This window comes from Panthera tigris, chromosome C2 (assembly GCF_018350195.1).
Source record: "Panthera tigris isolate Pti1 chromosome C2, P.tigris_Pti1_mat1.1, whole genome shotgun sequence".
In the NCBI taxonomy this organism is placed as follows: Eukaryota; Metazoa; Chordata; class Mammalia; order Carnivora; family Felidae; genus Panthera; species Panthera tigris.
Window position 1 is genome coordinate 25,357,943 of NC_056668.1, and position 17,639 is coordinate 25,375,581.

The following is a 17,639-nucleotide window of genomic DNA, read 5'->3' on the forward strand; positions in this document are numbered from 1 at the left end:
TGAAGAAATGGGCAGAAAACATGAATAGACACTTCTCTAAAGAAGACATCCGGATGGCCAACAGGCACATGAAAAGATGTTCAACGTCGCTCCTTATCAGGGAAATACAAATCAAAACCACACTCAGATACCACCTCACGCCAGTCAGAGTGGCCAAAATGAAGAAATCAGGAGACTATAGATGCTGGAGAGGATGTGGAGAAACAGGAACCCTCTTGCACTGTTGGTGGGAATGCAAATTGGTGCAGCCGCTCTGGAAAACAGTGTGGAGGTTCCTCAGAAAATTAAAAATAGACCTACCCTATGACCCAGCAATAGCACTGCTAGGAATTTATCCAAGGGATACAGGAGTACTGATGCATAGGGGCACCTGTACCCCAATGTTTATATCGGCACTCTCAACAATAGCCAAATTATGGAAAGAGCCTAAATGTCCATCAACTGATGAATGGATAAAGAAATTGTGGTTTATATACACAATGGAATACTACGTGGCAATGAGAAAAAATGAAATATGGCCTTTTGTAGCAACATGGATGGAACTGGAGAGTGTGATGCTAAGTGAAATAAGCCATACAGAGAAAGACAGATACCATATGGTTTCACTCTTATGTGGATCCTGAGAAACATAACAGAAACCCATGGGGGAGGGGAAGGAAAAAAAAAAAAAAAAAAAGAGGTTAGAGTGGGAGAGAGCCAAAGCATTAGAGACTGTTAAAAACTGAGAACAAACTGAGGGTTGATGGGGGGTGGGAGGGAGGGCAGGGTGGGTGATGGGTATTGAGGAGGGCACCTTTTGGGATGAGCACTGGGTGTTGTATGGAAACCAATTTGACAGTAAATTTCATATATTAAAAAATAAAAAAAAATAAAAAATAAATAAAAAAAAAAAAAAAGAAAAAAAAAAGAGGAGGTTAGCTACGGAACTGCATTATTTTATCATTGAGTTAAACCTATAGCGAATAACTGCATTATCTGTCTGAACTTCCATGTAAGTTTTGCTGAAGATAAAATATGTAGAAAGCACTTAAGAAGACAATCCTATCATTTTTGAAAATAAATACATTCTGGCAACTTTAAAATTGAACCTCTGTAATGGGCTCATACGCCTTTTGAGCAGATTTTGATAGTTATTTTTTCAACATGATACCATTAATGTGATTAATATTATTTATGATATGAAATATTAATATTACACATTGTTTATGTAAAATATAATGATAATGTAAAATGTAAAGCGTATAAGTAGATATAATTGAAGGTAAAGTAAGAAACATGGTGTGGTAATTGTAAAATCAATTTTTTGTAAATATTAGGTATATATTAAATGTTTAATAAAAAACACAATTCTTAAAAAAGAGTAGCTACCTGTTACCCATCAACCGTAACAGGTATACTAATCAAGAGACACCCATGACCAGCTGAGCTTTAGGAAACATGTTTAAATATGTGATACAGCAAGAAGTTTAGAGATAGGACACCAGGAAAGAGATTTCATTCTATCCCGTCTTTGAGTAGGCCAGTGTGGGCAGAGGAGTCCCAGGGTACAGTGGGAGTGCATGCAGGCAGAATGTCTGAAAACATCAATGTGTCCAGTTTGGCCAGTCCAGTCAGTACTGATGATTCCTCTGACCCAGACAGGAAGAATCAAAAAGCCCTCTTGACAAGCAAACAGGGCCTCTACAGCACCATAATACCCTCCTGTCCCGGCATCTGGGCACATAAGGAGCTATCACCAGCCCCTAAGAGCAGACACATCCTCCCTACCTGAGCCCAGATAATTCAGTGGCAGATCCTATCTCTCTCCCAACCCTCCCTTCATGTTCTCAACCCTGCCCACAGAACCCTACCCATGGCCACTGGAGGCACCCCAGTATGCTGGTGCAGATGCAACCTCTGAGGTCAGACAGCCCCAGTTCAAGTTTCTGCCCCACCACGTAAATTGTCAGTACCCAGTTTGTTCTCGTTGTAAAATCCATAGCACTGAAGCAAAAATGAAAAGAGTTGATGCGAAGTACAGGGCACTGGCCTTGGCACAAAATAAGTTGTCCATAAATGGGTGTTAGGCTATTGCTATAAAGTATGTGAGCAAGTTATCTCTGATTTTAATGCAGTGTGGTTATCCGTGGATGTCGCCTGGATGCTTGGGCATTCATTGGCTTTACTGATGACTGTGACTTAATCAAACATGATCCTTTGTTTAATTTAAACAAAATAATGAATAGACAGGTAAAAAGGTGAACAAACGGACTTGAAATAACTTCATGCCCTTTGTGTATTTGTAAGTGATTTGTAAGTGATTTGTAAGTGATTCTAACAGTTGAAATGCCACATTAAACGAGGCACTTGTAACTATGAAGAATTAAATCACTAGCTCTGCTAAAATTGCAGTTACTGAATTTTGACTTCATTGTGAATATGGCTTAAATGGCTTAATTCCAGCTATTCACTAGTAGTTTCTTGGTGTGAAGATGTTGCAGGCCAAAAGCACATTTAGAAGTCCCTTCACACTTTCGAACTGTAACTTCATCTGCATATAACACAAATGTTAGCCTTGACCAATACACTATTAAAGGACATTACGTATGGAAAATTTTTCAACTTTGTTGCATATGAAAATTACTCAAATTTTTAGGTTAGATTGTAAGCATCACAATAGCTTTTATTTGCTGATTTTAACTGTGTGTAAATTCAGTGAGCCGCTAAACAGGAGAGTTCTCCTGAAACCCCTTTCCCTTACTACCATAGCTGTTGTGGTTGCCTGATGAAACCCTGGACCAAGATGCAATCTCTACAATGGAATGTGATCTAAGGCGTGGTTCCCAAACGTGGCCATATGTTAGGATAAACTTAGAGATTTAATGTAAAAATAATATATATTTTTAAAGCCCTCTCTCCATTCTAGACTCATAAAATCAGAGATAGAGAAAGGGAAGCAGGCGACAGTGTTATTTAAAAATACTCCAGGTGATTCTATTGTGAAACTGAAGTTGAGAACCACAATCGAGCTAGAGATCGAGATGATTTAAGATAAGTGATAGAAATTAGCACTAACTGAGGTTCTTTCTATGATCTGATCAGAAGAATAAAAGTTAAAGGAATGTTTTTAAAGACTGGTTCAGAGAAATTCAAGCATATTTTAGGATGGGCACACATAGTTCTGAAATACCTACTACGAAGATCTGTAGAAAGTAACTGTGGTGGATGGAAAGTTCCTTATATGTCTTTTTCACAATCTTCAGGAGAAATGTTGAGCCATCTAAGTGGAAAGCAATCCTAGGACTGCAGATGACATCGAATCTGACTTCTCCTCACATAGTAACTCGGTTGATAGATCAAATTGTCATAAACCCACATTACAATAAACGAATAAAGGACAGTGACATCGCCATGATGCATCTGGATTTTAAAGTGAACTACACAGGTAAAAGAAATCAGTTTTAGTCATCTTATCTGGCCAAATGCATTCAAAGTTAGATTTGAAATATTATTAGTACCAATGAATTAATAGTGCATAAAAGTTGGATAATTTGTTATAGAAGTCATTATAACTTAAATGGAATTGGGGAATGGAGTGGAACATATTCAATTATCTTCATCAAGGTGTCTAAATCCAACTTTCTAGAAAGTTGGCCAGCAGAATAAAACATTCCAAGCTCTCTGTAATAGTAAACTCAAAGGAGCAGCTGGGAGAAAATAGGTCATTACAATGCATGCCTTCTGTATTTCTCAAAGAAAGGCAGGTCCATCTACCACAAAGGGCAGTGTAGGACAAACAGAGAAGAACTAAGAGTAAAGTGAGTAAAAATTAAAATATCCATAGAATGAAGATTTTAAAGGAGTTTTAACAATATTAATAGAGTGGCAGCTGGAAGACTTCCTCCAAATACCTAGATAACATGCTAGAAATCATCTGAGGCAGTGAACTTTACACGAAGGGTTCTGCTCAACTCCATCCTTTACTCCAAAGACTTTTCCAACCCCCAGTGAAGAGAAAGTGCTACCATTTCTGTGCTCTTTTGGAATTTGGTCTACACACACGTTAGAGCACTTATTAAAGGCAGACTATTAATTATGTAGCCCTGTCCTTGAAGGTAAGCACCATATCTTATTTTTGTGTCTGCCCTGGGTCTTACATGTAGTGGGTGCTTAATAAATGTCAGGCAGCTTGTAAATTGTTGGAAAGGGGCTTTAAAAGTCAGTGACCAATGCTAATGCTTCCATAAGTACCCTGTAAAACAATCACCTAAAAGCTTTTTTAAATGTGGAGATAACTGGGGAAAATCAGAACATTTGTCCAAGTGTCTTAATTGACCCTAAAGAAGAGCCATACCAAGATTTTTACAGAACTGACACTGTAAATAGCATGATTACTTAAAATCAAATATAAATGATCAACTCTAGAACTAAGACCTTGTTTACATTATTAAAGAGCAATTAGGATACAATGTAGAAAAAGATCCCAAAAGACCACTAGTGATACCTAGTCCATTATCAAAGAGAGCCTCCTGGAGATGCCTCTCTCCCCTAAGATTGATGTCCAAAAAATGTTCAAGCAATTGATGTCTAAAAAATGTTTAAGCAACAAAAACAAAAATACAGGTTTTTTAGATAACGTGCTGAAAATAATTGATTTTTAAAATCTGTTAGAAATGCATGTGTGTCTGTTCTTATTCTATTTTTCCAGATTATATACAACCTATTTGTTTACTGGAAGAAAATCACGTTTTTCCTCCAGGAAGAATTTGTTCCATTGCTGGCTGGGGGAGGCTTATACATCAAGGTAATTATCAGACTCAATAAAAAGAAAATGTCACTACTAAGAAGTATGCTATTGCACTATCCTGTGAATATTTTCAATATTTTTTGCAACTCTTAGAACAAGTTTTGCAATAGCTCTTAAAAGCACTGTCAGGTTTATATTCATATGGTGTGTATTTGTATATATATATATATATTTTAATCCAGGTTGTGTAGAACATATTATAAAACTATGATATTTTTTGGAAGAGAGTTTAAGCATTCCCCAAACTTAGTATGTAATTTAAGTATTATAAATACTCTGATAAAGAGAAAAGATACATCTATTTAAATGAATATTACAAAGGTTATAAAATTTATTTTTGTAAATCACATAGATAAAGTCTGATCAAAAGCCAAATTATTACCTGTTTCATTTTCCAAATCAATAAAACTATCTTCATTTATCACATAAAGGCCTCATACTCACATTTCCTAAGAAATGAGAAAAGAATCCCTTTCAACATTCTGACTCACTCTACTGATGAGCAGATTCAGATGTGGCATAAATCTTACACTGAAGACTATAAATTGATTTGTTAGCATTATTTAATAAGATGTTTTCCAAACACAGAAAAAATGCATATTAAAACTAACTGAACATATCTTTTTAAACATTCCAGTACTTTATTCTCTCTAAATGTAACTACAAGGCATGTTGCTTTTGGATTCCTAATAGGAGTTATTCCATCTAGAACAGAATTTTGGCAACTTATTAAATATTAAGCAAAAAGGAAAGGCACTATATACTCTGGTGGAAGAACTAGGCCTCTTGAGTCCCAACAGATCGTGGCCAAGATATTTAAAAATCTTAACTGTACAAGATGAAAAGCCACAGAATCGTGTGGAGAGATGCAGATACCAGAAGCAAAGCATCCAGAGTTAAAATTCCCATATTCCTTGTAAAAGAAAGGATGATGTTCTAAGTCAAATCTTTGCCTAATGATTTCGACAAAGGTTCTCCACTGTAATTACATTATGTTGCTGAAATGCCTCATGTCTTCTGTCCATAAAGTATATTGAAGTCAAAGACTGTATATTCTTGTATTTCCTCCACTTGAAAAATGCCATGATTTATTAAATTTGAAAGCTACAGAGTAAAAATGATTCCTAGATAGATATTTTCTCTATCAGACTTCAAACTAAAAGACATTTATGACCATGATGTAGACTCTTCAAAAACAAATTATCCACTAACAAAGTTTAAGACTCTTTATTCCATAGGAAATGGGTATTTCTTTTAAGAGCTGAGTAAACTTGACTCATTTATTTATTGTTACTAAAGATACGCATTTAATTGGCTTAAAAATGTCGCTAAGAGTGGTATGGAGCCAAGGGAAATCTGCATCTGCGATCAGTTTCATTTAGGAATAAATGGTCAGGTCATAATTAAATACTTCCTGGGTAATGGAAATTTTAATGAATTTTATGAATTTTGCCTTATGATTTCCAGATACCTAGTTGTGTAAAACCCAGTTCCCCTCCACCTTTTGAATATATTACACTAATCATCTAGGAAAACCATGAACATTGCTTTACTAGGAAGAAATGAAATGATACTAGTTGACTAAATTAAGGCAATTAGTAAACTTAAAATAACTTTACTGATATTTTTATGTATATCTTTTTGTGTGCATTCTTAATTATCCTAATGGCAATTCACGTTGGCAAATAAATATTAAATATAAAAATACTGCTCAAATTTTTCTTTACCGAAGAGTTTGTCCTAGACCTAACCATTTTTTGTTCCTTGACAAGTAGCAAAATTGCCTTGGACTTTATAATAGTTTACAATAAAAACTACTGGTCCATCCTCAATGAATGAATGGCTTTGAGATGCTGAATTTCCTCCTCCATATTCACCTCTTTTACTAATTTTTTAAATGTTTATTTGAAAGAGAGAGAGAGGGGAACGCCTGGGTCACCTCAGTCGGTTAAGCATCCGACTTCAGCTCAGGTCACGGTCTCGTGGTTTGTGAGTTCAAGTTCTGCCTCAGGCTCTGTGTTGACAGTTCGGAGCCTGGAGCCTCAGATTCTGTGTCTCCTTCTCTCTCTGCCCCTCCTCTACTCACACTCTGTCTCTCTCTGTCTCAAAAATAAATAAACATTTAAAAAAAATTTTTTTAAAGAAAGAGAGAGCGAGAGCAGGCAGGGTAAGGAATGAGAGAACAGGAGAGAGAATCCCAAGCAGGCTCTGTGCTGTTAGTGCAGAGCCCAGAACACGGGGCTTGACCACACAGTGCTCCATGTTCATAAACCATGAGATCATGACCTGAGCCAACATCAAGAGTCGGACACTTAACCGACTGAGCCACCCAGGTGCCTCTCCATCTTCACCTTTCAAAACCCATTGTCAGACTTCAAAAGTCAACCAGCGGTATGCTGTTGGAGTCACCGGCACCAGCCGGAAATTGCCATTTGTGCATATCTTCTCCCAACTCCTGTTCACTGTCATGCTGGTACCTTGAAATTGGCCATGGTTGGAGTGTTTACATCAGGCAAATGATACGTATCGGGGATTTTTTTCTTGAAACCAGTTATTAAACATTAAACACACCACTGAGTCATACACACACACACACACACACACACACACACTTGTTTCCTGTCTTTTTAGTGTGTGGATTAAACTTAGCTGGAAATGAAATCACATACATTTTTGCAGCAACATTTACTGCAACATATGAAGTCACATACATTTAGCTGTCATATGCACTAAGTTATCATCAACCTTCTGCATTTCTTGAGGAACCAAATAGAATTGCTAATTAGTAGAAAGTGCTTACCATGTGCCTTTTCTGAGGCACTAGACAGACACCTGCTTGTTTCACATCCCTCTTGGGAGTAGTATTTCAGTAAACAGAGATCCATGCTTGCAATAGATGAGTCATTTTATAAAAAGCATGGAAATACACTCTGTTACAAAACGCCTCCTTTCTCTTCACCTGCACATGGATGACAAGCTGATTGCCCTTAGACCAGGGCACAGCTCATTTGAGCTTTGTCTTTTGCTCGGTGTGCACCTGCTCATTCACATAGCATCACCAAGTTGCTGAATGCCATTATGAGGGAGCACCTCTTCAGGTGCCAAATGAAAAGCCTCCTGGATTTCTGAGTTGTTGCTAATTTCCGTAAATGAAACGTTTTGTGTTGGTGGGCTTTTTTTCCCCATGAGCAATACTGTAACCGTTTACAAATACTGAAAATGCCTAAAGACTGTCTAGTCCAATCCACCATTCCTGCTAGCCCTTGGGCACTAAAGAAGTACTTTACTGTTATCCATTTGGCAAGATCCACAGATGGGCTTTATTATGTGCTTTAAAATACTAAGGTTTAGCATTTAGTTCCATTATATATACACACAGTACTCGATAATGAGAGTGAACTGTTGGAATAAATAAGACTGATGGTGGCTCATTCAGTGATGCATGTCGATCACTTCTGACTGGCTGGCTGCATTACCATTTTGAACAGGTCCTACTGCAAACATATTACAAGAAGCTAATGTTCCTCTTCTATCAAACGAGAAATGCCAGCAACAGATGCCAGAATATAACATTACAGAAAATATGGTATGTGCAGGCTACGAAGAAGGAGGAATAGATTCTTGTCAGGTAAATATGTAAAACTGCTCATCCTACCTTTCCAGAAAGCATTGCTATGTAATCATTTGATTGCTTCACAATGATTAGGGAATAAAAAAATCGTCATTTCTTCTTTTACGAAACTGTGACTTTTTGTTTTTTATTTGTGGCCTACTAGCATAGAACTTCTGGGTGGATGTGAGCATTACAAATAAAACTAATTTTTAAACAAGTATTTAAAATCGGATAGAGTCTTTAGAGACGAGGCATAAAATTTGAACATGTGAGATAGGTCAAATATGTAGTGCTGGGCCCACTGTTGACCTGAAGAGTATACATCTTAGCTAAATCAAATTCTAATTCTTTAAAACCCTATACAAACTTAAAACAAACAAAAAGTAAATCTGAAGGCCAATATCACCTAATGGCTTCTAATTTTCAACTTTTGTTTTTGAATATGGGCCAAAGGTCCAATGACAAAAAATAATTTTTTTTTGTAACAATCAAATTTTTTAGGTTTATTTATTTTGAGAGACAGAGAGCATGAGCAGGGGAGGGGCAGAGAGAGAGGGAGAGAGAATCACAGGCAGGCTCCACAGTATCAGTGTGGAGCCCAACATGGGGCTCAAACTCACAAACGGAGAGATCATAACCTGAGTGAAATGAAAATTCGGATGCTTAACCGACTGAGCCACCCAGACGCCCCTCCAGTGGCAAGAAATAATTTCTGCACAAGAACCAACCTGGATAAACTGGCTAGAGCCAGTTTGCAGCTAACCACTTGTAGGAAGGTTAAAAAATAGAACTTACTCAACAGCCTGGCATAACTCTGGATCTGGAACACCTATGGTAGAATTTTCATCTTATCATTTACATGCCATTTTAGAGATGTAATAACATGAACTCACTGAATGCCAACACGGCAATATATTTGAAGTATCCATAGCTTTTGACTTGTGTGACCATCAGAGAAACTTCTACCCACAAGCTACCCTCATTGAGGGCAAAAACATCTTACCACCTAGAAATAATGTAGCTATCTGTTAGCACCATGCAATCCACATGCACTCAACAAATAAAAAGTAAATTCTGTGAGATTTTAGAACAATTATTAATTTTTAGGTGCAGCATGAAGTAGTCACGAAGAGCGTAGATTCTGTGCTCAGATTACACTTATTTTTCACCCTTGCCTTAATACTTATGGGTGAGACTTTGGGCAAGTCACTTAAGTTTTATTTAGAGGTTTAAAAATGAGGTAACACATATAAGGCATTTAAGTAAGCACTCAAAAATATTAACAATTTTCATTATAAGACTTTGTAAATAAAGTTTCTGGCATTTTTTTTGTATTTGAAAATTAATAAGATTGATGCATTAACATTTACTGAATTAGATTAAACCTGATAGCAGTATTGAGGAAATGAATAATATACAAATGCAAACATAGTAATTTATACCATGAGAAAATTTTTCACTTTGTTAAAGTGTAAACAACTTGTTACAGATATTAACACACATATGTCACCCATAATTCGACTTGATACAAGACTTTTTTCACATACACTTAAGCAGATGAATCTTTATATATATCTTCTTTATCTTTATATATATCTTTATATATATCTTATATGTATCTATATAGTTAAGTCTGTGTCTCAAATCACGTTAAACTTTCAGCTTGGTTTTACATTTATTCTGCTTGCATGAACACTCGCAAATTCAAGCCAGATAGGATAGCTTTCTTCTTGTTTAAAATTTATCTCTGGATCTTATTCGTTTTAAAATGAAAAGTGTGCAAAGGTAAGATATATTGCCACTTAGAGGGAGATTTATAGAATTATCATTCAGGAGGGAAATCAGCTGTACAACGTCAATTACAGTTAATGGGGGCTGTGTGGCAGGAGCCTCATGCACCGGGTAGAAAATAAGGCTGCCGATGCTACTGATATTAGTGTTACATTAAGTCAGTAACTCATGCCAAATCTCTGAAACCTTATATTTGGCTCTGATTTCTAGGGAGTCTAAGTATGTTGTTCATTAGCAAGTAAGGAAGCTCCCACACAGGGAAATGTCTTGTGTAACATGGTATCGTGATTGAGTAATCAGTAGTCTAGAGGGTCACATGATTTTCTTTGTTCAACTTTAATACTATGTTATACAAGAGGATTAACTAACTAAATAAGAACACAGTAGGGCACCTGGGTGGCTCAGTCAGTTAAGCATCTGACTTTGGCTCAGGTCATGATCTTGCGGTCTGTGGGTTCGAGTCTCGCATGGGGCTCTGTGCTGACAGCTCAGAGCCTAGAGCCTGCTTCTGAGTCTGTGTCTCCCTCTCTCTCTGCCCCTCCCCCACTCACACTCTGTCTTTCTCTCAAAAAATAAATAGTAAACATTAAGTTTTTTTAACAATGAGAATACACTAAAATTATGAATATGCCATTACTGATATATCACTAGAATAAGCTCTACGAAGCATTATTTTCCCCCTATAGTTGCAAAGAATTTGCCTTATTAGTCCTCCATATATTCTCAAATATCTTCTGGCTTACCAAGGGCTGTGTTTTGGGGGCAGATGTCTGGATTTTAAGGCACCACAAGTGGCTGTAGAGGTCCTCTCTATATAAAACTAAGTGAATGACACAAAGAGCAAACTCATTTTGCTATGTAGAGCCTTATTCTGTACCAGTGGTTTTCTTTTTCTTTTTAATGTATATTTTTTAAGAGAGAGAGAGACCACGAGCTGGGGAGGGGCAGAGAGCCCCCTGGGGGGGGCACAGAATCTGAAGCAGGCTCCAGGCTCTGAGCTGTCATCACAGAGCCCGGCATGGGGCTCAAACTCGTGAACCATGAGATCATGACCTGAGCCAAAGTTGGCCGCTTAACCCACTGAACCCCATATACCAGGGGTTTTCAAAGCACAGCTTCCAATCCAGCAGATCAGAATCACCTGAGAGCCTGCTCTAGGTGCCAATTCTCAGGCCCCAGCACAGACCTGCTGAATCAGCAACTCGAAACTGGGGCCCAGCAATGCGTGTTTTAGCATACTAAAACCACTGGTATAGAAACATAAATTTTAGGTTAACGCTTTATTTTCTGGACAGTCACTCGTATTTTTTAAGTACATACTTATCTCTCAGTAGAAGAAGGAAATATCTTCATTGGAAATAACCTCCAACTGACATGTTGGGAGATTTAAAATCCGTGTTCATGGAATCAAGGTCTAGATTCTATTGTCTTTTTCAAAATTAAGATATATTAGAAAATATGAAGAAAACTAAATGACTCCTTTAAAAAATATCCAGACTGTTAAAGTTTATTTTTTAATAATTTCTAAGTTACATACAACTTGGAGCCTGTATTTATCCTTAATCGTTCCATAATTATTTCTGGACCCATATTATAAACTAAGGGCTTAGGGTACAGAAATAAAACCCCCAGTCCCGGCCTTCCAACAGTTTGAACACATTTGTTACATCTAGAAAAGAGGTAACCTGTGTTTGCCAGTACAATTTATGTTCCTCTGTACCCAAGCAAGAAAAGGTGCTTTTATACACCACATGCTGCATTTTTTCCCCTTAAATATGATCCCAAAGACAATAAAGATTCAGGCAAAAAGTCTCTCAGGAAAATGTTTAAGACAAACTTGGGATGAACTATTGCACCAATGATTGCAACCAAAGTACACAAGGCTTTAATTCCTTCATATAAGAAAATATTAAATATAAGAAAAGATTAAAAGTATTACACAATTAGTATAAGAGAGATATTTGTCAATTCCATCATTAAATAATGGCACTATGTGTTTGTATCATGTTCTTTTGCATTACACACAAATATTCATGTGCAAATCAAATATATGTAATTAACTCTATTAGAAACTGCTATAATTAAGATTTTCAAAAATTAAAAACAACTCATCAGTTAAAATCTCTTACGAAAATATGTGTGCCTATCACTACAGGTTATATCATAGACAGGCCAATTTCAGTTGAAATGTTAAGATTTTTTTCAATTCGGATGGTGTCTAATGCCCAAAAGTTAATGCTACCCGAAAGAACTAAAATCAACTTCATGTGTGAGTTTTAGTTTCTGTAAACACACAATGTGTGTAATAAGTGCCTTTTCTGCAAAGTCACCCCTAATACTTAGAACATACTTCTTTTTGGTTTTATTTTTTTTTTGTTGTTTCATGTTTTTATTTAAATTCCAGTTCATTAACATATAGTGTAATATCAGTTTCAGGAGTAGAATTTAGTGATTCATCACTTACCTCTAACACCCAGTGCTCATCACAAGTGCTTTCCTTAATACCCATCACCCCTTTAACCCATCCACCTCCCCTCCAGCCCACCTCCCCTCCAGCTACCCTCAGTTTGTTCTCTGTAGTAAGTCTGTTTTATGGTTTGCCCCTCTCTCGTTTTCCTCCCATGTTCATCTGCTTCGTTTAAATTCTACATGAATGAAATCATCATACCTCCTTTACTAAATGATCAGATTTTAATATATATTTTGGTTAGGATGCTCCTCATAGTTGTGCCTTGGAGATTTTCTTAGTCCCTATTAAAATGCCATAATGAAAGTAAGGAAACTTGCTATGAAAGTACATCATGAAGAATTACATATAAATTATGTTTTAGTTCTCATAGTTTCTCTGGGTCCTTACCAAGCAGCAAAAGGTTCTCTTTCTTGACAGAGAGTGCTGGTGAAGATGTATACAGATGACTTTCAATTAAAGCATATTTTTGACATGTAGTTTTGAATTGATTTGCTAAAAAATAATCTTATATATCAATTGAAAACACATCTACGGGGCGCCTGGGTGGCTCAGTCGGTTAAGCGTCCAACTTCAGCTCAGGTCACGATCTCGCGCTCCGTGAGTTCGAGCCCCGTGTAGGGCTCTGGGCTGATGGCTCCGAGCCTGGAGCCTGCTTCCGATTCTGTGTCTCCCTCTCTCTCTGCCCCTCCCCCGTTCATGCGCTGTCTCTGTCTCAAAAAATAAACGTTAAAAAAAATTTTTTTTTAAAGTAAAAAAAAAAAAAGAAAACACATCTACAATTTTCTTTTGCAATTTACTCTTTAGGGGGATTCAGGAGGACCATTGATGTGCCAAGAAAACAACAGGTGGTTCCTGGCTGGTGTGACATCATTTGGATACCAATGCGCACGGCCTAATCGTCCAGGGGTGTATGCCCTGGCCCCGAGGTTCACAGAATGGATACGAAGTTTTCTGCAGTAGAGTGTTTCCTAAACCAACATGAAAGCCATGTGGTTTTCCCATTCCACTCTAAAGAGCATGGGAATTGAGAGTTTGACAAAAAAGATTTCTAAAAGGCTTTATTCTTACCTAAGCCATCGAAATGCTGAGGATTAAGGGTGAAGACAAAAAAATAATCTGTACCATACAAAGTAACTTTTTCATTGTGAACAGTTAATCTTTCACAGAGATTTTACAATCTTTCCTTTGTGATTATTATCTTTATCATACTCTTCTTATTTAAAGGAATGCTATGTTAAAGCATATATTGTATTCTTAAAGTTTTGGCAAAATTAAGAAAAGAAGTAAAATAAACTATTTTGCACAGTATGTTATTTTTTGAAGTAGACTGCTATAAATTATCTAGTTCCACCTTGCTATTTTCAGAATCTCAGTAGTCTTCCTGATTTTCTATCTAAATGCATTTCCAATTTCCAATTCATCTTGAGCATATCCTTAATATTTTCCCCACTCATAACAAATATGTACTTTAGGCTCATGTCACAGACCTGGACTAAATTGATTACACATTCCTCTCAAGATAATTAAACAGCAAACAAGTGCAAGTCTACAGATCACCCCTGTATCAAAATAAAAAGGAAATTAAATGAAACTTCCATTCTTTTATTGGATCATTTTTTACCTGCATTTAATCGCACCATCCATTTAAGCTAATATTTTTTAAGTTTCCAAAAAGTAATCAGACATATCCAAAAAATGCAACTATTACAAATGTTTTTTTTTTTCTGATCTTACAGTGGATGTTTTTAACATGTGAAAAACTTAGACACAGCTGAATCACCCATTAGAAGGCCAAAAATGTGGAATAAATGAATTTGCTTCACTGCTTTAATCTCTTGGATCATTTCCAGAGTATGTGCAAACTTCTATTTAGCTTTCCACACAAAATCTACTGATTTATTTGGGAAGATAAAATCTACACCTACTTAATACACACACACACACACACACACACACACGTCTATATAATCACAAGTAATAGAAGAAAGAATAAGGTTAAGGGATTGTAGACTGGCCCTACCAAACAAGAAACAAGATGGGGCTACATCTGAAAGGAATGATTCTTATTGGGGTATTGAAGAGAATTAGGGCCTCTGTGTAGGTGGAAGTTTAGGGAAGTTCGGATACTCATATGTTGTACCAAAAGTCACTATCTTGGGGGGAACAGAGAAACAGAAAACAATGTCATATAAAAAGGTGTGGCCAGATAATCGGGGACTACAAATTCCTGGTAAACAATCATGGTATTTATTCTTAGGACAAAAGTCAGGAGTCTCTGAACACACTACTCTTTTTAAGACCTTTCCAATGACCTGATCTTAGGAGCAGTTGGAAAGGATGAAGTGGCAGGTATTGTTTGATTTTACTACCTGGATATTGTTCCACAATTCACCTACATTCCAAAACACGTATCAGAACTATGCTCTGAAAATACAAACACAACAGATACATCATGTACTCCTTTTCATTTTTCAAAGGTCAGCTAAAATTTTAAGAAGCCCTAAGGACAGTGTCACTGTCATCTTTTAATAAAAGGGAAGTTGATTGCCCCACTCCTCGTAATGTATGGGGTTAGTAATTGATACTGGAACAGTTACGCGGATCTGGATCAAGACAAAAGGCAAAACCACAGCCCTTGCCCATTGCCTTTCCTCTCCTGACCTGCAGCTGTTGTAGTCATGGGTGGCACAGAAATGGGGGAAAGCGCTGTCTCCTTTCCATCAAGTCCTGACTGAAGGAAGAAATGCACAGCGGGAGCTTGGAGGGAAGAGGTAGATCCCAGTCAATGTGGGTAGCCAAGCAGAGAAAGGGGGTGCTAAGTGTGGGCAGATGGAAGTTTACAATACAGCTGTCCATGCCCTCAGTCTCCAAGCAGCAGAAAGGGGGCCAATGCCCACTCATCTCTATTTGTCTTTAAGTTTCACCAACCAACACTAGTCATGATTGCCTTAATGAAAGCTCTTTATTTTCTAACATCAAAGGTTTAACAAAGATGAGGTTTAAAATGCTCTATAACTCCAACTTCCATTCATACCATACTTTAACAGTAATTTGTTTTCATCTTCATGTGCTGATGCAAACAGATCGATATTTTGTTCACTTAAAAGATTTAAACAACACCCACGGCCATTCGTCAGAAACAAGAACTTTTTATTTAGTTAAAAGGAACACAGGGACATTTGAAGACCAGATAGTTACAAGTCTCTTGAGAAGGAGACACAAGCATTGAAGAAACTAGCAGAAGACAAGAGGAGCCGCAGTTCACTCTCTCAGACGAATCCTCAACACGAACACATGATCACTGATGCCCTCCAACCCATTTTCACACTAAATCATAGTTTCTCTCCTTCATGAAATGTCGGTGTGCTGTGCTTACCTCCACATGGACGGTGGTGACGACGCACCTGGTCCCAACCATAAGACCACCTTACATGCTAATGGAGGCTGAACAGAGCTATGGAAAACCTTAGGCACACTCTGCAGCTGCTTTCACTGCTAATCCCCACCCCCAACAACTGTCTTTGTTTTGTGGGCAAGGGAAGGACCAACTTGATTCCAGAACCCCTTAGAGAGCTACTTGTGGTTATATAGGCAACATGTGAAGACATATGATTTATATTGTGTATGCCATTTTTTTGTTCTAGACGGAGTATAATATTGTTTATACAGCTATTAACAAAGTTATTACAAAATCTGTTGAATTTTAAACTAAAAATAATTGTAAGGCACATGTCTTGCACAATTGAAATTAGACAGTTCTTGCCTCTAAGTAAAATATTTGAGTAAATTTACACCACAGTTAATGAAATAGCTTCTTATTTCTGAAGAGATTTCCTAAACACTGTCTGACCCCAGAGCAGAGAAACTGAAAGAAGATGAACCATTTCTAGAAAAGAAACATTTTCTGTGGTAATATATCTATGTGTGTGTGGATTCAGCTGAAAATAGTGATAAATTTCTTTAATCAAAACAGCATGTATTGAAAAATGAAACACCATAAAAATAAATATTAGAACAGTCCATTTTTATCAAACACTTATGTAAAGGTAAAATATTTTTGCACACTGTAAACTTTAATACAATTTACATTACGTGAACTAGATTACAACTTATGAAAGGTGAAAGAAACAAAAATAACTGCCTCCAACACATACACTTCTCTAATGTGTTGACAGCAACTTTATTTGCAAGGTCCATTCCATTTACTTGAAGTTGGGTGCATCCTTTAGCGATAAGCATGTCTCACTCCATTGTTAGCACAGCGTATTTCGTAAATGAAATAATCAACATATAAAAATTATTTTAATATTTGCCTCAAGGGGGAGCTTACAGTTCATCTTGCAGATCCTCTGAGATTTCAAGCCATTCCAAGCGAATGCTCTAGATGCCATTCCTTATGCAGATCCAGAATTCTAAAATTCTGTTTTCTGTGCTGGAGCCAAGTCGATGGATTCTTATACTTCCATGCCACTTTCTTTTCTGGTGCTTTTTGAAATCCACAGGGTGGACTGGTTTGGGCTAGTTTTTGTTCTTCCTTTACTGAAAAACATAAGAAGAAGTAAGTTCAATGCCTGAGACTTCTTACTGAAATAGGCATGTTTTGGTCCCAGGGGAAATATGGCAAACCCTTCTTATGAAAGGGTCTTTCTTCTCTCACCAGCACATCTACAAAAAATTCCAGATTATTCTAGAATGTGAAGATGGTAAATAAGCCATGTAAAATAATGAAAAAAATAGAATGATCTCTGTTTGACCCTTTGTAGTACAGAATTCAGACACATTCACACGCGCACACACACACACACACACACCACAAATATGTCTGAAACAATACCAACAATTTTCATTATAATCACCAATAAATCTTCATTTTATTTGATAAGTGATTTTAAAATTTTGCTTTGTGGATATTCTTCCATTCACATACGCTGCATTTAATGCTAAAGGATTGAAACAGTGTTTTTGTCCTAAGTATAAAG

General features: G+C 36.9%; 2 protein-coding genes across 4 annotated transcripts in view; one reads left to right on the plus strand and one right to left on the minus strand.

Moving 5' to 3' along the window:
- Nucleotides 1–13,683, plus strand: part of TMPRSS15 (transmembrane serine protease 15) — a 125,976-nt gene extending 112,293 nt beyond the window's left edge. The window contains exons 22-25 of the mRNA XM_042956532.1: nucleotides 3,243–3,424; nucleotides 4,688–4,783; nucleotides 8,275–8,414; nucleotides 13,465–13,683. Coding sequence (XP_042812466.1) covers nucleotides 3,243–3,424; nucleotides 4,688–4,783; nucleotides 8,275–8,414; nucleotides 13,465–13,620 — 574 coding nt within the window. The 3' untranslated portion in view covers nucleotides 13,621–13,683. The remainder of the gene's footprint in view (nucleotides 1–3,242; nucleotides 3,425–4,687; nucleotides 4,784–8,274; nucleotides 8,415–13,464) is intronic.
- A 2,115-nt stretch (nucleotides 13,684–15,798) lies between these two features.
- Nucleotides 15,799–17,639, minus strand: part of CHODL (chondrolectin) — a 32,011-nt gene continuing 30,170 nt past the window's right edge. For 2 of the 3 annotated variants that reach the window (XM_042999238.1, XM_042999236.1), the window contains one exon: nucleotides 15,799–17,199. In XM_042999238.1, coding sequence (XP_042855172.1) covers nucleotides 17,115–17,199 — 85 coding nt within the window. In that variant the 3' untranslated portion in view covers nucleotides 15,799–17,114. The remainder of the gene's footprint in view (nucleotides 17,200–17,639) is intronic. The other variant, XM_042999237.1, reaches the window with a different exon arrangement.